General features: G+C 40.7%; 2 protein-coding genes across 55 annotated transcripts in view; both read right to left on the bottom strand.

Moving 5' to 3' along the window:
* Window positions 1–14,288, bottom strand: part of UBP1 (upstream binding protein 1) — a 47,126-nt gene extending 32,838 nt beyond the window's left edge. For all 5 annotated transcript variants that reach the window (XM_061464439.1, XM_061464441.1, XM_061464440.1 and 2 more), the window contains exons 1-2: window positions 14,150–14,288; window positions 4,596–4,712 (exon numbers count right to left, since the gene is read on the bottom strand). In XM_061464439.1, coding sequence (XP_061320423.1) covers window positions 4,596–4,712; window positions 14,150–14,229 — 197 coding nt within the window. In that variant the 5' untranslated portion in view covers window positions 14,230–14,288. The remainder of the gene's footprint in view (window positions 1–4,595; window positions 4,713–14,149) is intronic.
* CLASP2 (cytoplasmic linker associated protein 2) overlaps window positions 12,898–20,485 on the bottom strand; it is a 123,509-nt gene continuing 115,921 nt past the window's right edge. For 49 of the 50 annotated variants that reach the window (XM_061464380.1, XM_061464382.1, XM_061464392.1 and 46 more), the window contains 5 exons: window positions 20,165–20,358; window positions 19,262–19,390; window positions 17,403–17,609; window positions 16,200–16,316; window positions 12,898–15,151 (listed from right to left, as the gene is read on the bottom strand). In XM_061464380.1, the coding sequence (XP_061320364.1) occupies window positions 15,065–15,151; window positions 16,200–16,316; window positions 17,403–17,609; window positions 19,262–19,390; window positions 20,165–20,358 (734 nt within the window). In that variant the 3' untranslated portion in view covers window positions 12,898–15,064. The remainder of the gene's footprint in view (window positions 15,152–16,199; window positions 16,317–17,402; window positions 17,610–19,261; window positions 19,391–20,164; window positions 20,359–20,485) is intronic. The other variant, XM_061464381.1, reaches the window with a different exon arrangement.

Here is a 20,485-nt window from a genome sequence, read left to right as displayed (position 1 = left end):
GATGTCTAGTACAGTACCTGACATGCACTGTAAATACACTTCTGAACACTGAGGAACACCTCTCAACACCTCTGCATCCTGAGTTCAGAAACCTCCAGCTTGGTAAAACAAAAGTGTTCACAAACTTGAAGGCTCACACAGCACCTGCAGGCAGGACTGACTTGGAAGTGACAGAGGAACTCAGACGAACATGCTGTCAGGCCAGAGCCAGAAGAAAGTTGCTGTACGTGGTCAAACAGGTACAGCTGTGGCCATCTGGTTACACTGCATCCAACCTCTGGCAAGGTGAAAAGTACAGTACCTCAAAAGAATTCTCTTTGCTTAGTATTAATTTGCTCTGCTTTTGGCCAGCCGTTGATTTCTTGACTCATTTTGCAACTTAAGTCCTTTAGGTAGGTTTTTAGCAGCATTAAGACATACCTTTAACAGGTGAAACCAAGTTAAGGTGTATTGAAGCAGCATCAATTCTGAGATATTCATATTTTGTAAAGATTACTGAAGTAGCTTGATTTAATGCCTCTACTAAACTGGATTATTTTACATTCTCTAAGGAAAAGCTTGGAGAGGCAACAAGCTTTTAGTAATAATTCTTACTTGCTATTACACCTTCCCCAAGGCACTGGCACAGGGTGCCCAGAGAAGCTGTGGCTGCCCCATCCCTGGCAGTGTTCAAGGCCAGGTTGGACACAGGGGCTTGGAGCAAGCTGCTCTAGTGGAAGGGGGTTGGAATTAGATGAGCTTTAAGGTCTCTTCCAACCCAAACCAGGCTGGGATTCTGTGATTGGCGGTTGCAGAAGATGCAAGAAGAACTGGATGCTGGTGCCTTGTATTCTAATCCTGTCCCCTGAGTCCAGCAGGAAGCGCTAACAGGGTACTTAACCTGGGTTCTCAAAACCTCAAATGCTACTAATTCAGAGGATAAACAGTTTTGTCTGTAGTTAAAATGATACAACTAGTGGGCAACCTACACCAAAGCACTGAGACTGTAAAACGTCTTTTCATCACATCATTCCATGCTTTAGGTACAAGTGCACAAGTTACTCCAAAAGACACAAGTCAGGAAGGCCCCAAGTTCATGAAGGGTTAACAAAATCTAGCTGCTGCTCCAAATGTACCTATGATATCCTCAAAGATAAGCACAGGGACCATGACTGATGATTTTTAAAGGCAATTTGTAAGTTGAGTGCCAGCATCTCCAGAAAATGGTGCTGGCATTTTTCCTGCTGTAATTGATGTTAAAGGTCTCTGCCTGTCTGTGGACAGATGAGCAATTCCTCTGCATAGAAAAGGAAGCTTAAAAAGGGAGACTTATGAAGAGGGTATGGGCTCAGGGACAAGTCACTAACACAGGCACTAGCTACCGAATTACAGATTTTAGTGATAAGAATTGAAATTACCACCTCTTTTAGCCTGACAAGAAGCCAACAATACCCTGAATTCATTGATTTATTCTGATGGAAATATTTGTGAGCACTTCTGAAGACCCTAACAACCCAAATGATGGCATTAATTAATTCCAGTGGCTGCCATGGGATGTTTATGGTCCAGTTAATAAATTAGTAGGCATTATTCAGGGTACAACAGTAGTGGCTGCAGAGTGAGCTCCTGTAATTGAAGAATGACAGTTTTAATTGGGAGGTGAAACCTTACCCTAAGCGGACTTTTGTAGACCTAAAGTGGACTTCATAGAAGTAAGGTAGCATAAGTAAGACTATAAACCACAACAAAAATACAAAGATGATACAAAAGGAAGTGGTGGTTTGTGGAAAACTAAAAAACTAAAAGCAGCACACTTACTACTTCTGAGAGGGAGATAAGACAGGATCCAAGACCAGAGAAGCTAGATAGTTTGATTTATGCATAGCAAAACTGGTTTATCTGCTTACTATACTTACATTAACATAGCTACAAAGCAGTTATCAGAAATTGGTGATTTTTTTACTGGGAATTGTTTTCTTCTGACATAAATCCTCATCTTTGTTAGTTTTCCCATCATTTAACCTTCAGGATGATTTCTTGTTAAGTTTATGTACAGGGCTTATACTCGGGGTGAGTAAGGTCAAGTTCAAGCTATTTTTAAAGCGTAAGCAAATAAAGAATAGAGATACCTATTGCAAAATTAAAGCACTTGTTATTCTTTACGAGCAACAAACAGTCTTGGCTGGAAAAACTGTCCCACTTTTTATGCTTTCTGTATTTCACAGCAAACTTGAGTGGGTTTAACCAAATAGGGAACCATTGCAAATCCACACACTATGCACATATGGTAGAGTTTTTTATGCCCTAATCCTAACAGAATTCCTATTCCGCAACATGGACAATATAAGCCTCATGCAGAGTCCCATAGGTTAGGTACGTGAGCCTGTTTTGAGGATGAGATAGCAGAATTGGTGCCTAAATTGTTAAGTGTGTACATATCAGTAAGGCAGAGAGCAAAGGCTGTGGGACAGAGAAGACTGTACACTATAGAATGATACTTCTCTCCTCCTGGCTCCCTCCCAAGCTTTGCCTATGTGAAATACATGCAAAGGTTTCTACCTGCTGGTGGGACTGTCAAAAAGAGGCTTGTTTCAAACAAAGGATTGTCTAAACTCATCATTTTGATCTCTCAAATAACTTCTTTAATCATCTGAGCAGGCCAGATCCACAAGCCTAACCAGTCAGAGATGATATTCCCTGTGGCCCTGCTGTTCCATTTCTGGATATCCCTGTCAGCAACCCACAACTGGGATTGGAGACTTGAAACAACAGGGAGCAAGTGCATGCAGTGGGAGCCTGACTCTGCAGATATATCTGCATAAATGTGTTCCAAGTAGAGTTTTACTGGGATGTGGGAAAAGGAGTCCTGGGACACGCTATCTGTGCTTCCCTAGTGCTGGCTGGCATCCTCTCCCACAGCACTCCAAGGCAGAGAAGCCAGATAGTTTGATTTATGCATAGCAAAACTGTTTTTTCTGTTTCTGTGTAAGCCTTACTGATGTCCAGATGTGGACATCATCCAGATGTGATGTAAGATGTGGGACAGAAGTGTGGTGCTTCACTGAGCGTGAAGCGCTAAGGAGGGAGCCAAGCAACTTGATGAGGGTTACACCGAGGTGGAAGCCTCGTGCCTAAACTGATTTGTTTTCTCTCTGCTTGTGGCAGTTGGCCTCAGGGGGCAACCCTGTTCACTCCTATACACATCCCTTAACTTACAAATGTATCCCCCTTACGATGTACCTCAATACTATAACACAGATGCAGGCTGCCATCCAAACGTAAAGGGAGGTGCTCAAAAGTGGTAACTTCAGAGGGATCCAGATGGCAGATTTTTAGATGAAATTTAATGAAAATTAAATTTCCATTTAATTCCCCTGCATAAGTGCAAGGGAACTGTGAAAAAAGACAAGGACACGGTGAAAACAGTCCTGAGGGGCTGGGAGTGGATCCCCCTCCTCTAGGCTGAACAGAAGCTGAAGGAGTGGAGACTGGAGGTGTGAGGGGACATCTTTGCCTTCCCTTGCTCTTTGGTTCCTTTTGCACTGGGAACTGTGCACGTCACTTGTGCACAGGATTGCATCAGGGAACTCCAGCACCCATTCATCACTGCTGCTTCGCTGCCTGAGTCAATAGGAACAGCGCTGTGTTTGCTCCCTATTTCTGTTAGACAATTTACATCTCTGATCACCCTGACTTCTGTCATGAAATGAGTTGATTTTATAAGACACAACAGTGGTTTCATTGGTTTCACACATTGGAACCCAAATATAGCCTCAATTCCTTTAAAATCTAAACCTAACACCTTTCTACTAAACCCATGCTACTCAGCAATTCTACAAGAGCAGAAGTACTGTGATAGAGCAATAGGTGCAAGGATACCAACGTACAAAAAGCCATATCAAGGTAGATGGTTGAACACTATCACATTTACATACACTGTATTTAGCCAAGAAGTAATAAGCTAAAGTCTAACACAGAGAGTGAACCACATGATAAGTTGAAACTCAGTTAACATCAAGATTCCCTGGAATTTATGAGCCTGGCTCTTGTCAGAGCATAATAATTTTTAATTATAAGAATTTGAATACTGTACACAAATAATATTCTAGTCAGGAAGAGGTAAAGTAGGTCACAGCAATATGCTGATGTTATAAGCTGTATATTGCATCAGAATTTCAAGGGAAAGTGTTTTGTCAGAGTGCTGGACCAATTCAACACACAGCCCCTAGTACCTGATCCTGCAGATCAGCCGAGCTTCAGCAGATAAAGTAGATGTGAAACATCAAGGTATTTGTATAAGTCTATATTAACATCATAGAGAGTTGTATCTAAAGACTGCACATGTAATTTGAAGGAGAAACAAAAAATCAACACATTTCATATCAAGCAGTAGCACATCCCTGTCACAGTTACTGGCACACACGTATGGTGGCATCGTTTGTGAGAATCATGAAGCTCCAGTCAAGTAACCCTCCACTATGAAAACTGGACTGCTCGGACTGTTTTTAAAGGGTCTAAAATCACCAGATCCAAGTTGTGAATCAGCAAAGGCTGTGCAGTCTGCATTCTTGTTAGCATTATCATTATGATCAAAAATCACCCCATTCTTTTCTTACCGCAGGTAGCTGCTGTTGCCGGTGGCATACTGGGGATGGTGATAATGTTCCGGCTGGCTGTGCCAGAAAAACATTTTGGGATGAGGTGAAGCGTTGTGCTCAGCTAAGAGATGGTCACTGCAGCGATGGGAGAGAGGAAAGAGAAAACAAATACACACATTCAGATTAAAGTTGCAGGTTGGTTCCTCTCACATCTCTACATTTAGCTGCTGGTGTCACCCACTCAGGAAGAGGCAGGTAGCTGAGGTCTCAGCTGGTCCCCACCTGCCCTCACAGCACTGTTGGCTGCTGCCCTGACACAAGGCTTCGTTAGGAGCTGATGTGACCTCATCAGCCACCCCCTGTATCTCCTGCCTTCCTCCATGCTGTCGGAGTGTCACCAAGCAGCGCTGTGTGCTAGAGCCAGGAGAAAGAGCAATTTTACAGCACTTCGGCCTCAGAGAGGCCACACTCCCTCCTTACCAAAATACCTGGACACTACAACCTGCATTGGCACGACTGACTGAAGAGAATAAGATGGACTGTGCAATGTCCTCTTTAAGACACACAAGATGTCAGTGGTATTCAGACTGTATCCTTTTTGCCTGTTCATGCTGTGTATGTTCAAGTGCCACACTGCTATGGAGTACCACTTTATAGTCACCTTCTTGCCATTAAAAAAAGATTTAAAAACCCCAACAAATGAAAACACTGTCAAACTGCAGCAAAAATATTTACTCCACCCCCCCCCCCCCCCCCACAGCACCCTTCACACACACACTGTAAGGAAAAAGCATATTCAGATGCAAACCAACTGCTTGGTGTGCTCCTGCCTTGATGCCATTTGCTTGCCTTGGGTTTGCAGCCAGGATTGTTAATACCTGCTTTAAACCACACAAAATCATACTGGTCAATCCTGCTGAGACCTTGGCACTCAGAAAAAGAGGGCACACATCCAAAAACCTCATTTGAAAACAGTTACCTGCAGAGGGCACCCATTCTGCTTGAAGTGGGAAGGAGTACTGACACAGAGGGATAATATGCTGGGGAGTTTGGGTTTTGTGGGGGTTTGGGGGTTTTTGCCTTATGTTTGTTTTTTAACATCACCCCCACACAAGCATACATTGCTTGTTCCCTGCAGTTCATCCTATAAAAAGATAACTTAAAAGGTACTGCAATATTGTGGCAACACACAGGCTGTGAAAATCAGGACATGAAAGAGCAAGGTTCTGGGAAACAAGAAGGAATTATTTCCTATGGAGCGATAGTAATATGCAGCAGTCAAAGAAAACCTTCACATAAACAACACTGGAGCTTGGGGCTTTTTTCATAGCATGAAGCAGTTCTCCCTTTACTTGCTGTTCTTACTCAACATCAAAGAACAGAACGCAAAGGCCAGAATGATCATAGAAGAGGAACTGTAAACGTGGGAAGAGAAAGAAACACCCACGTGTGCCACTGCCCAGAAGAGCCATCAAGAACTGGGTCTGCCAGCTTCGCATGTCTGAGAGCTCTCTTCCAGGAGCACCAGGAGCCTTGAGGAAGGCTGTTGTGACACAGACCTGCTCCTGTACCCGAACCAAGCTTTGCTCCAGGAAGGAGAGCTGGAGGAGTCTTGTCAAGGTCAGGTTTTTTCGCTTACACATCTATATGTAACTGCATACTCTTAATGAGCCCCCTCCTAGCAGACATAAAGGGCTGCAGGAGCCCCAGTGATCACTGTTGCATTTTTTAAGTGATTAATTTGATCTCAGCGACTGTAGAAAAGGAGCATGCCTCCTGCGATCCAGCCTGCTCTATCTACTGTCAGCTTCTAAAACACGATCCCTCTGTCTCTAGGCTTGGGCAGAGGTGTTAAATGTGTACAACACACTGTATTTGAACACCTGTTTCCCTTTACACCCATTATTCTCAAGCAAAGGACCACGCATCCCACAGTCCACTTTCACCATCTTCCCTTTGGGCTGATGTAAGCTTCCCACGTGGAGGGTAGGCATGTTGCTCTGTGACTTGTATTTGCATTAAATGGAAACGGGGATACCAGATTCCCCTTGAGGAGCTTGAAAACCCTGCCATAGAATGGCTCCCACCTCTATACATATCCCACAGAGCTCATGTGGCTTTAAATTATTCAGCACCCTCTCCGCCCCAGAAGAACCTGCTGGTTTTGACACATGCTCAGGTGGGGACACTGCAGTTTTGATCAGCCTTGTTTTGTAACTCCAGGAGAGAAGTGGTGAGCAGAAGCAATTGTGATTCCCAGACTAATCAGTAGCCTATTTATATACATATATATCTTCATATATATATGTACACACACATGTGCATGTGCATACATATACTAAAAAACTGCAGTCCTGTTTTTCATCTTTAGCACAGCAGGCTTATTGTGAAAAATTTTCCTCATGTCCCCAGTAACTTGTGCTCATCACCCCTCCTCTTTTCCACGTGGAAAAGGGGAGCCTCCATCTCCTTTGTAGCCACCCTTTAAATACTGGAACATGCTGATAAGGTCTCCCCTCCTGAGCATCCTTTTCTCCAGGCTGAACCAGCCCAGCTCTCTCTGCCTTTCCTCACACACTGCCCAGCCCTTGTATCATCTTTGTGGCCTTTTTCTCTGCACCCTCTCCAGCCCCATCCACATCTCTTCTGTACAGCAGGGATCAAAACTGAACCCAGTATTCCAGGGGTGGCCTCACAAAAGCTTTTTCTCTACTAACCACAGGATAATAAACACAAAGCACAGGAGCATCGCAGCAGTCGTGCCCAGTCTCTTACCTTCATTTGATTTTTCAATTACTATGCTTATGCAGACTGAAAATAACTTGAATCATTGGTTATAGCCAAAGAGCTACCTGAGGAGGGTGAACCAGTGAAGGCTATTCTGATCTGTTTTCAAGTTCCTGCTTCTTACAAAAGGCAGAAGTTCAATGCTTGTGTCACAGGTACCCTGCATGCTATGCAAATGATTTCAAACTCAAGAGAGCCTGGCCACAAGAGCTGCCACTACAAACCATCATATCCCACCATAACCACTGTTCCTGGCCAGGTAAGAGAAGCAAAGAACCAAATCTTGTGCACTTCCATGCAAAAAGCACTGTGGAAGAGGAAGATTTCCCTCTCCTTTTTTCCCCTTTGAGGTTTGACAAGATGCTGGTCCGTAGAGCTTTGAGGTCCTGGTATGGAAAATACTAGACAGAACATGCAAGAAAGATGTCATTATTCAGACTGAAAAGAAACACTAATATAAATAAATAAATGAATCAGTATTTCTTTTCCTGCTCTTTACAAATCCTGTGTTTTGCCTGATCTTTGTTGCAAAGAGTTAATGGGTAAAACTTCCAGTATAGCTTAGGTCTTTAAAGCAGGACCAGCTTCCCTGGTTCTATTTAATGGCAGCATTTTGCCTCACGAAAGGCTGTGTATGCCCCACACCCACTGCCCTTGACTAACCTCTAGACATCAAGGTATGTGGTTACACGGTCCTGCAAGTTTGGGGACAAATAAGGAGAAGTTTTTTTCCCTTGCACTGTTGATTGTTTTGGGGCTATTTGTTGCTTGCTTTACGATCTGCCCAGTGAACACTAAGCCATATGCCAGCAAAGCAGCATTGTATACACAAACAACAAGCCATTATTTATTTCAAACATCTCTTGCTCTAAGGCTTGTGTATGGCATGCAAAGTCCAACCTGAAATATAAGGTGGGGAGGCTGATGGGTGGATCTGCACCAAAGCACTTCAGCAGATGGTGCCTGAAAACTTCCAGTGTTGGATTTTTCCATAAGCAGCATCTGAAGTGGTCAGTTCTCCTGAGGCATCAATTTGCTGATCTTTTTTACAGTGATCAGTGACCCTGAGCTTGGACTTTTATCAGTGTCTCCTTAAATCTAAGAGGATGCAATGAAGGTGCAGGTAGAAACTGAGGAATAAATGTCTTACTGACTTCCCATTTTATGAGATGGAGGCATGGCAGGGATTACCTTTGCTTTCTTCTGTTGCTTTTTAGGAAGACTTGAAGGTCTGCCGTAGAACCAGTCACGTGGAGATGATTTGCAGGCACAAAGAGAGTCAGACAGCCAAACCACCCATGGAAAACTGTCATTTAACCCATCATGTCATTCCTGATTCAAAACATAAGCAGGTGCTTGTGGCTGTGGCAAAGGATGGAGTCAGGTTTTTGTAGGAGGTTCACAAGTCTGTAAAGGTGGACAAGTTTAAGTGCTTGCTATTCTGCTGTTCTGTGCTTGCTGTGTCACCTACTTGGTAGCCTAATAATCAGTATTTGGATTCCAGATTACTGTGGCAATGCAGGCTTCCTGCATGTTCTGGCACAGGGAAGACAGCTCCTTCTCAATCCTACTGGACAGAGTCTCTTTCACCTGAGGCTCTGAGGCAGTTTTAGTACCTGGCCAGGTCTGGCATTTTCTAGTGCTGGGCTGTTTTGGCTTTGTGGACAAAATCCCTCAGCATCAGTGTTCCTCTTTTAATTCCCAATACAGAATTAAGACATTCTGTATTCCAAGAAAATCCCCTCCTGAAAAACATTAAGGATTATTAAGGTTTTTAACAAGACTACAATTTACAGGGGATTAAATTTGAGTATATAGATCAAATTTCTCTTATATTTCATAACCCCATTGCTTTCTACTTCCTAACAGGGCAAAAATCTCCTTTCTTACACATTTCAAGCAGCAGTGGCTTGTTAACAGCCTTTGGAGAAAGGGCAGCCTCTGATGATACCAGCAGTTACTTCCAAAGGTGGTTTTTAACGTTTCACCTGAATACTTGTGAACAATCTAACATCCAATGCAGATTTCTCTCCTTAGGCAAATACAGGTGATATAAATTTCTTAGGGAAGCCAGGTAATTTTATCTGGGTAAAATAGTTCAGTGGCAGCATGGCCACAGCTGTCATCTGAGAGATCACAAACCCTATCAACCTCAGAAACTCTCTACATAGAATACAACTATCTATAATGACATTTAGTAAGGTGTAAAAATGTTTTATCCATATCAGTTTAAGTTGTGCTCAAAGGACAAAACATAATGGGCCAGAAATGACTGGTTTACCATATTAGAGGCTCTTTGCACTTGTATGCCATGACAGTTACATTTCAAGTGTATCATTACAGTTCAGCAGACAGATTAATTAAGCATTTTAGTATGCTAATCTGCAATTCTAATTGGAACAGACACATCCAGTTCCCCTACAGGCTTGCACTTCAGCTGGTTAACCACCACTGAAATCACAGCTTTCTTGTCTTCCCTGGCATTTTCAGATGAGCTACGTATGCTGAGGCTAAATAAACTGTGCTGGGGAATGTTTTGGGGTTTTCTCATCCCCCTCTCCCTCCCTGGCAGACTCTCAAAGCCCAGGACAGATGTTCCTTTGCTTTTGCCAGCATGTCTGGCAGAAGGTTCAGATGCCCGGGTGCTGCTGGAGGATCAGTCTGAGACTGTTCCCCAGTTGGATTTGTCTGGAATAAAGATGGGGAGCTTCCATAAGGCACTTTGTTGGCTCTGCCACCGGCAGAGATGAGTAGATGGTGAGGGACTGAATACCCAGTCAGCCTGGCTGACACCTGAGAATGTATCTGCAGCATAACCTCAATTACATGTTTGCTTTCACTTACGTGTCTCCTCCTCCTTGAACAGGCAGGCACTACCTTTGAATCTCGCCTGACGTGTAGTTAACAGACTGACTCCAGTCCTGATTTAGTATGAGCTTATAGAGGTCCAATGACTTGCACTTGTGGACAATAGCACCATCTGGGAACAGAAGCATGCTAAAATGGGAAACTTGTTAAACTTTGATGCCCAATATAAAGTTCAGTTACCTTTCTACCTACTGCCAATGGTAACAAGGTTGGATATCAGAGAGTTATATGCAGGTATGTTGCTTTTTCCACTGAATAAATATTTTCCATCTCTCACTGCTATCCATTTTTTTCCAATCTTACTCCCTCAAAACATGCTTCATTAGCACCACTTACATCTACCTAAAATACATCTAGTTATAGAACTTCTGCACCTGACAGAAATCATACAGTATTCAAAACAGCTTGTGAAATACTGTTTTAAGGTTTGCAAAAGTTCCTGTTAAACAGCAATGTAAAGATATAGTTGCAGTCCTGTCCCAGCAGAAATTACCTGTTCACAAACTTTCCTCAGTAGGGAAATTCCAGGAAATGCACTTATTTATCCTAAAATCCTATCAGGAAATTAAGAAACTTCTCTGACTGGGATAATCCAAGACACACAGCTCGGGAACACTCCGGTCTTAAAATATGCTGGAATAGACAAACATATACACAGTACAGAAAAGCAGTGAGGTTTGACTTCTTTCACTTGCCAGACTAACACAGTTAAGTTTCTCAAACTTCTCACATTACTGAAAAGCCTTGTGTTTTAACACACTGACTGTCATTTTACCTGGAAGTAGGCTGCAGCTGTGAAACTCATCAGTTCACTATTTTAACTGGGAGAAAACTGCCGTGTTTGTTCTCCAGCTAATCCTGGCTGCCAAGCTGCCTGTTTATCCCCATCACATTTATGTTTATTGTGTTCTGTGTTTGTGTTTGCAAAGTCCCAACCTGACACAGTGAAGCTACCACAACCAGCTCAACCGTTCTCACCAGTCTGTACCATAGGGAGCAACTGTAACCTAATTCAACAGATTTACTCTTGCAGGTAATTTTCTCCTTTATGATTGTTTCCAGAGGAACAATGTCATAATCAGAATTTGAATTCGTTTGCTGAAATTGCACTGTGAGCGGCTGGGGCCTGCATTCTCCATAGGCTTTTCACATAGGTGTGCTTGTGAATTTACTCCAAAGTTTAAGCATTCATAGGAATTAAGAACATGGGAGTGTTCCAGGATACAAGTGTTTGTTCGTTTTGCTCTGGGACGTGGACCACAAATAATAAACACAACTCAATCCGTTCCAACCTTTATCTTCAAAAGCATACAAGGAACCCAACTCAGAATTTACATGACCAGCTCTCCTTGCAATTTACATTTACTATCCCAACCTCGTTGCCAAGATGCCAGCTGAACACGTTAACTCAATTTCTTAAAGCAAATGACATCCAAGTTCCACACATACAGGATACGCATTTCCTGGCCTGCCTCTGCATGTAGCTTGCTTTCCTTCTTCCTCTTAAGACCAAACCCAAACTTTACGAATTACATTTCGGTATTCAAATAATTACAAAGACCTCCCTCTTTGTAGAGTATTAGAACATAAAGAAACTCCTTCTGAAAGAACAGCAGCTTGTAATTGTCCTGATTTTTCCTGGATCTTTATGCTAATCCATTAGAGAAACCACCTTCAGCAGGAACATAAGGCATGATTAATCACTGCTTGAATTTAACTAGCCAATGTCTATTGGTAATACAGGAAATGAAGGCAAAAAGCAATGCAGAGGATCTGGGAACAGGCTGCAGTGGAAATAATTTTGTTGCAAATTCTTACATTCTGACCCATGTCACACAAACAGATTCTATCCACTATAGCAGCCCCTCCTTGCTGGAAACAGAACTAGTCACACCGTAAGTAAAATATTCATGAAATATACTGCATTTAGATTTTTAATACACGGGATATGCACGTTTACAACATTTGAAGATGGCTTAGAAGCAAAACTGACGGACAAACTTTGTGTAAGTATCTCCCTCCCCCCAACCTGGAGCAAAGTCTTTCAGTCATACCAGGGCTAAAACCCATTTCTTTCTTACCAACTTTTGCTCACACATTAAAAAATTAGGCTTATCCAGAATATACAGTGTACGTTTCAGTAACTTTCAGTATGAAATAGCATCTTCAAAAAGATGACAAACAGCAGTCATCTTCAAATCATCCTCTCAAAATAAATACTACCTGTAGAAAAAGCAGGAATAACATACGGGACTATTAAGCTTAGAATTTGTGCCATTGTTTTAAAGTGACCTGTTGTGAAACCAAAACATAAATGACAAGATTGCAGACTGAAAAATACTTGTTAAATACTGGAAAAAAGAAAGGCAAACAATGGATAATGTACAAATAACTGAAGCAGGAAACAAGACACCTGCCTCGGTGAAGGAACTGGGTGTTCATACAGACTATTCGATTCCCAAAATCCATTTTTGGCTAGCATACCTCTAATTCACAGCATGTGCTCAAATGCCACGTCAGATTCAGTAACAGGAGTACATAAAGAAACATCGTTTGCACACACAAAACATGAAGGTTTTTTTAACCAATGCTGTGTCAACCACATTTATAATTTCTCGTCTAGAATGTGACCAAATAAAACAGAAAACCAGAATGTATACATCGCTAATTTTTTAAGTAATGTTATGTACATTTTATTGCCAGTATATGCACAATGGTAAGCATAGAACTATAAATACACAATGTAATTAAACAGTAGAAAACAACAAGGATGTTACACATACAAAGGAAAGAAAGAGGAGATAGTATTTTCTTGATGTAGCTGCTAAAAAGGGCAAGTGGCGAGTTAGGACAGTCTTGGTTTTAAGTCTTTACATATATTTCTACAACTTTTCCTCCAGATAAATGTCTGCAATGGCATTGCTCCTTCAACAACCACATCTTACCTCTTTCTAGTGCATTCACTTCAAACTAAAGTGAAAACAGCCTTTCATGTAACTACAAGCATCTGTTACTCACTTTTGCTTTTCGGTTCCTAGCAAGTAAAGTGTATAAGGAGTTTCTTATGATATTTGGCTGCAATGCTGAAGAATAGAGTTTTGAATACACACAAAGTGATAATTTGGGGGAAAAAAAAAAAGAAAATAAAGATTTTCTGTAGATAGTTCTCCCACTGGGTGCTATATGCAGCAGCTCGGTCAAAAATTAGTCACCCTGACGAGGTAGAGAGAATTTTAGCCTAGCACAGATCATTGTCCTTGGCACTGCTATTTTCTCTCTTATCAGGATACAGTTCCTACAACTAGACATCATCACAGTCACAGGGAAAAGAAATCAGGGAAAAATAAGGTTCCCCCATTCCTGGGAAGGGCAGTTTCACCCCAGTTCTCAGTTATCAGCTTGCTGCTTATGTCCAAGACCAAAAAAAAACCAAAGAAAAAGAAAGAGGAAAAAAAAAAAAAAAGACAACATTTAGGGACACATTTACTTGATCTTTGTTCTCTTTCCATTATCAAGTTCATAAATACAAAGAACCATTATTCACAATAAACTAACTCTTTTTCAAAAATGGAAAAACAAACCCTGGAAACATTTCCACACCTTAATCCAGATGGGTCTTGAGGATGCTATTCAAGAAAACCATGCAAATAATTTGGTGCAGCTTTCCCAACTCATCCAAAATATATATATTTTTATCTTTAATTAAAAGGTGGCAAGGTCCATAGCAGTTGTGACTATTCCCCTCCCTCCCTCACCTTTAAATTCAATGCAGAAAATCTTGGTGCTTTTAGGAAGGTAACGAATAAATACTTTTCTGCACTGTTGTCATAAAATCCCATGTGAGTTACAATACAAGACTACTTGTTCCAGCAATTAGGTTGAGAGGAAACATTCTAGTGATAAAGATAAATACATACTGAGCATGCTTGGGCAGAGCACTCCATTCTGAAGCATCCTGCTTGAAGAACGAAAGGTGACAAGGATGGTTCACGTCCATCAAGTGACCATTAACTCTGCTGCAACAAAGCAGACTGCCACACTATCACCAGGTCAGCAATGCTACCCTGAAAGGGCTGTCTCCCACAGGAAGAGGTACTGGTTGTACCAGTCCTGGGCTGTGCACACTAAATTCTTATTTATGCAACAAACATACAACCAATGAACAATATCACTTTTACAGAACTGGATCAATCCAGCTTTTTTTTTTTTATAGGCATATTTCTCAATCTCCAGAATACCCCAAACAAGCTGTAGATAATGATGAACCACCACCACAGCGAACGAGTCTCACTGCAGTTCAGACTAGTTCAGCCTTGTTTCACATCGCTTCTTGTTTCTAGTGAAGGACATGATACTCAAAATAGCAATAAAAAAGTAATGTTATCTGCAGCTGAATAAAAGCAACAGAATTTAGAGTTTAACTTCTGAAGCTTAAAGCATACTTTTTAATTAGCATTAAAAAAAATCTCTTTTTTTCATACAGTAACACTGGCAAAAATTAATGGGAAGACACGGAGGATTGTGAACAGGATAGCTGATGGATTAGATAATGTTAGATTTTATTCTGCTTTGATCAACTGATGTTAATACTGTTTTTCCTTGGATCTGGAGTAATTCTATTGCAACAGTCACATGCAGGCTGAGGGCAGCCATGGGTTAAATAAAAAAAAAAAGGAAGGGAAAAAAAAAGAAAAAAAAAGAGAAAAGAAAAAAAAAGTGGAAAAAAAAAAACCCAAGAAAAAAGTTCCAGAAGTTGTATGCAAGAATTTTCCTTTCACGGCAGAGGGCCGTGCCCTTGCTTCAGGAGACCTGGGTGACCCTTGTCAGCTTCATTAGCTTTGTCCAGCCATATCTGCAGTGGCATCCCCTGGTCCAGAGCCTGTCTGTGCACGTTTGATGTAAAGGTTCAATAATTTCATCTGCAGATTTAAGTCAGAAATTCACTTTGTTTAGTATGCGAGAACTGTACAGACTGCAGGGATGGTACAACAAAGGAGACATTAAAGCACCTTCTTTTCCCCAAAAGCAAAACACAGTTGATTCAAAGGTAACATACTTGTCAATGAAAACAACAAGCAACAGAATGTGTCACACGACAAACTGCTCAAGGTTCTTTAAGGATGTAAAGAAGGGAATGATCTAAGGTAACTGGATTAAGAGAGATAGAATATTTCCCTCAGGTTACAATGCTGTTCTAAGTAAGGTAGGTTTGGGTTTATTTTTCTTCTATGTTGAGGTTTGGGGGCTCTAACTGGAGTTGTTGATGCTGGTACTTACTACAGCTTCCAATACTGTCTAGAATCAACATGCAACACAATCACTGCCAGAGAGTATTTAAGATAACACTGTCTTCTTCACAGACATACAAAATAAATTGCCCTGTTTTATTCCCAAAGACAAAGAGATTCACAATTAATATATAGCTGTTTGCATGCAAAAACTGCAAGTAAGAGATATCAATAAAATCATAAAATACTGAACCAAAAAACCCCACTATTATTATTCTTATTTTCAAATTAGAGGTACTGAAAGGACTGATGAAAACAAAACAAGAAGGAAGAATAAATAAAACCTCCAATGTAAAAATCTATGTATTACATTTATTGCTTTCCAATCAGAACTTGCATGAAAAATAAGGCAAGAAATACTGATAAGAAAAGCCATGCTGAGTACAGCCACTATCACTACTACCAGTGATATGCCCAGTAACTAAACTTGTTAAACAGCAGTAAGAAACATAATTTAGTACTCATCTTAATGCTGAAGTTTGTAATTTGATAAAGATCTATGGATTTTCAGTTCTGAACATTTTATGACAAATATATATTCACCCTCTGAAAGTCTTTGTAGCCCTGCTATGCATTCAAGTATATACTTTTATGAAACTTCCTGGCAACTGCAACTAAAATGAAAATGCATACATGGAATTCTGATCCAAGATTTCTCTAAATGGTATCTTTTACTTACTTTGCTGCCAGTGAGTTGACTGAGATGTGGTTTTAGTTCATCGCCAATTACTGCATGAATGGCTACAAGGCAGAAAACACATGCCTTACGAACGCTGCTCTCTGAATTATCATAACCCTAGAAAGCAATAAAATTAATGTTAATACCCTATCAGTTAATGATTAAAAGCCTCAGAAAGCTATTTACTTATTTACTATGATAAATACACTGACGTCTACAGTAAATTAATGCTAGCGTAGCCCAGTGAGGCATTCCAGCATAAAATCCAACATGCAAATTCAGAGCATGCACTTACAAAGCAGGCTGATTATTAATCACCATTGAGAATCATTTTCCAGACTGAAATCAAACCCCACACAATCCTGTTCATAAGTTACTCTGAAAACAGAGCTGCTGTCAGGCAATAGGGGAGTACATAAGAGAAACTGTTTTAGATTGTACAGATATTTACTTAAAGCAGAAGACCACTCAGTTTAGGGCCTCCTTACTCTGAAAGAGTTATTCTCTTAACGGGTAAAGATTCTCTTGTTAACTCCCATCTCCTTCCTTAATGATTTTTGTTTCCTTGCCCCTTTGCCAGTACCCCATATGCCTGTCTGTCTGTCTCACAGCCCCTTCTCAGAGGGTCCCTTCTCTGCTTCTCCCTTCCTGCAGATGTATGATCAGATCAAACCCATTAAAGACAGAAATCTGCAGAATGCAGCTGTCAAGCTCTCTTTATCCATTACATGCAAATTAATGTATCTTGCCTCTGGATAAGGTAGGAATGAATTTAAAGACAGAGAAACCTGTGATAGCCTTCTGATTTTATTAAACCTTCTTCACCAGTCAACTGCTTCTTTCCTCTTACCTCCCCAAAACCATAACTGATAAAAGCCTACCATCATACATGATACAACACAGGCAACTTCAGACCAAATGATTCCAACTTGGAAAAGATACAACTGACAAAGAGCCCTATCTTATAACTAAAAGTATCTGCCAAGCTTACCTATAATCAGTACTTTATAGCTTACTGAGATTTCCTTTGAGTCGTAACTACAGCTATGATTTAACTACCTGCCAATCAAGAGTTTGTTGCCACTATCTGAGTTGTTTTGCATCAAAGCAGCCATCAGCTATCAAATAAAATCCTTCATGAGAACCAAATGATACCGTCTTTGCAATTCATATATATACCTACAGTGTTTCTTTTCTCCTTACCTGTATTAGACCTGGCACAATCTCTGGTAAAAGCTGAGTAAGGGTTTCTTTAGATACTCTTTCTATAACTTTAGTCTGCATTTTGATTGCAGCCAGATTAATGGGGTAATCTGCAGTTTGGATAATCGGACAGAGAACTTTGATGCACTGATCTGGGCTAATGGAAGTGGCCAGCATGGAAGCAGCTTCTTCAGCAGATCTCACCACCTATTGAAAGAATAAGTAAAAGACATACAAAAATTATGTACAAGAGACTGTTACTATGGTCTGTTATCTGTCAGTAATGGTCCTGAGCACAAGCATTTCCTACAGTATTGTAGAAATATGGGAATTAGGAAGCCTTTTTGAATCTGTTTACAAGACTCCAACTGCTGGATATACTTTCCTAAAACCAAGACTTGCCAATATTCTGGGGCTAATCTATGTCCTTGGCAATGTGTGTGTTAGCTTTGCAAACCTGCTTGTTGAATTGCATTTGGAATGTCTCTGTTCTGCAACTACACACTGAAATATCACCACCTTTGTAAATCTGATTTCTTGTGCTGTCATTTGTTAGGTCAGTGATCACTGATGACATGTTTTCACATTCAATTCAAAAACATATTTAATGACATGCCTGGATTGCTACTTCAAGTCAAGCTAGGTGGTGTTCTTCCCCTCTAAATTTGAAAGAAGCTACGATGAGACAGTGCTTTAAGCCTAAAGAATATGTGGAACAACCAGAACAAGAGTAATTAGATAGGAAGGTAACAGGTACAGAATCTCAGAATACAATGTGGGCACAATAGAGTAAATTAACATCTGATCTTCCTATTAGAGCAGCTATGGCATCTGCCATTTTAATGAGTCAACCGCTGTACAAAGTCAGTGATGTACAAACCCCTCCGTAATGATTTCTCTCCCCCCTTGTCCCCTTCACGCTCTCTTTTTGTATACATAAAACCAAGAGAGAGAAAAAGCACAGTAACAGAGAAGGACAGAGAAGGACAATTCAGTCTCATAGATGGAGTAAATGAAACAGATCAAGAGGGTGCAGGGAAAAATGAGTTTCAGACGAGTGACAGAAGTCATTGGTATGGGAGGCACTGAAGTTAAACTCAAAACTTAGTACTCCACATAAGTTCAATACACAGTAAGTGCTCATGCATGGGGAGGGCAGGAGAAGATGTGGCCATCTGGTAACATACCTGAATCCTTTCCGTAGCATCAGTGATACTGACAGGAACTGTTGAATACTGGGGTGGGTACTGTACTTACGCTTCTTGTATCTACAAGCATTGTCCTTTCTTGTGTATGCATGCATCATAGACGTCTGAGCAAGATTACAGTTATCCTTTTACTTCTGAATCCCCTCACTATTCTTGGCCACAGCCAACTCCTCCCTTTGATACACTCCAGTGTGTTCTACCCTAACAAAACTCAAAGCCATGATCTCAAATGGTGCAAAGCTGCCTAAAAACGGAAAGGGTTGACAATTCCTTGCCATGTTCAATCCCATCTCTAAACCTTATGAACCTTAATGAAACCCAAAAGCTTGTAGAGCTTCAGGACACCTATATATGGCTTAAGATATCACACAAGGAAAAAACTCCCTTCAGTTAGTCCTTGAAGAGCTATAATGACACATCACTGGTTACAGCACCCAAGACAACTGTTATTAGGGCTGATATTAAGCATTTGAGAGCTTATAAAACAGCAGTTCTCTTCTTTCTTGCATACCTCTGTTAACAGCTGAATGCTTGATTATTACCCAAATTAATTCCTCAGTAAGATGTGGCTAATTTCTCAAAACACTTTCTGGGCAGCTGTTTCATTTAGTAGTAATTTGTCATTCTCAAATAGAGTAACTGATTACTCACCTCCTTATGAGGATCCTTATGTGCTTCTAACGTCTTCATGATGGTGAGTTCTGCATAATTCTTAAACCTTGCTGGCTGGTTTCTTAGAATTTCTCTTAGAACTTTCAATGCCAGAGCTCTGATTGCATGCTAAATGCCAAAATAAATGAGGTAGGTATCTTTAAACAGACGTATGGTTTAACATTTATTCAGCAGCTGAAAGAGCTTTTGATAACGGAAAAATATCAGATTATGCATTATGCATATAGATAGTGTGAACCCAATGTTAACAAATCAAGCTAGGAAAACAATCTTTAAGTTCTCACTCTTCTGGATCTCTCTTTTTGCAGATAATGCAGGTGGCACATCACAGAAATGTAGCTACCTAATGGAGTAAGCTATGCCACCCAGAAGGTAAGTTGCAAACAATTTTACCATTCACAAGTGCTAATAAGATCTACAGCATCACATCATACAAATACATTTTTTAACATTCCTTTTTACTTTAGTCAATGCCAAGTATTGGTGTCTTTGTGATCCAGTTATGTAGAATCTGGTCTCTTCACAATGAGCATTATTGTATTTCAGAAATAAATTTTTAACTGTTTTGCTACACGTGATGTTCTGATATTCTATACTCCATCAGGAGTATTAACAGAGAAGTTTTGAATCTCAGTGAAAAATGTTTCATTTACTCTATTATATGGGAATGGACAAGCAAGAACACTTGAGAAGGTGAGTGTTACTGATGCCCTTTCCACTGTCAGGACATTCAGACTTCATGACATCTATACTTCCGTAGTTGTTTGTTTTTCAAGACTAACTGGACTTTGTGCCTTTCTGACAACCCATACAAAATTCAAAGATACTGAGAGTAAACCATGTGCTCTGTAAACATTCATAACTGGATTAATCTGAATTTACCTCCTTATCTCCAAGTGTTTCAAGCAGCAAAAGTAGAATTGTTTTGAAGTGCTCATCCCAAACACCGAAAGACTCTTCCTGAGTTAACTTCATGAGCTCGTACAGGGCAGCCTTTCTTTCCTCAACTCTCTCATTATGGTTTGATAACTCTTTCAGTAACTCTGCAACCAGGTCAGAATGGTCCATAGGAGGCTCTGCCAAAAAGGAGCACACAAACAGTTCTCCAGTCACTGCAGTTAAGTGTTAGCGCCCGCTGTGCAACTGAAGGTATATATTCTAGGATAGCTATCTGGCTTCCTAGCAGATTTTTTCTGCCCCCCC

The sequence above is a fragment of the Pezoporus flaviventris genome, unplaced genomic scaffold (genome assembly GCF_033815535.1).
Source record: "Pezoporus flaviventris isolate CSIRO_AGI_PZ_B2104156 unplaced genomic scaffold, CSIRO_AGI_Pfla_v1 ptg000037l, whole genome shotgun sequence".
Classification (NCBI taxonomy): Eukaryota; Metazoa; Chordata; class Aves; order Psittaciformes; family Psittacidae; genus Pezoporus; species Pezoporus flaviventris.
Note: the sequence above shows the minus strand (reverse complement) of the source record. Positions and strands in the feature narration are given on the sequence as shown.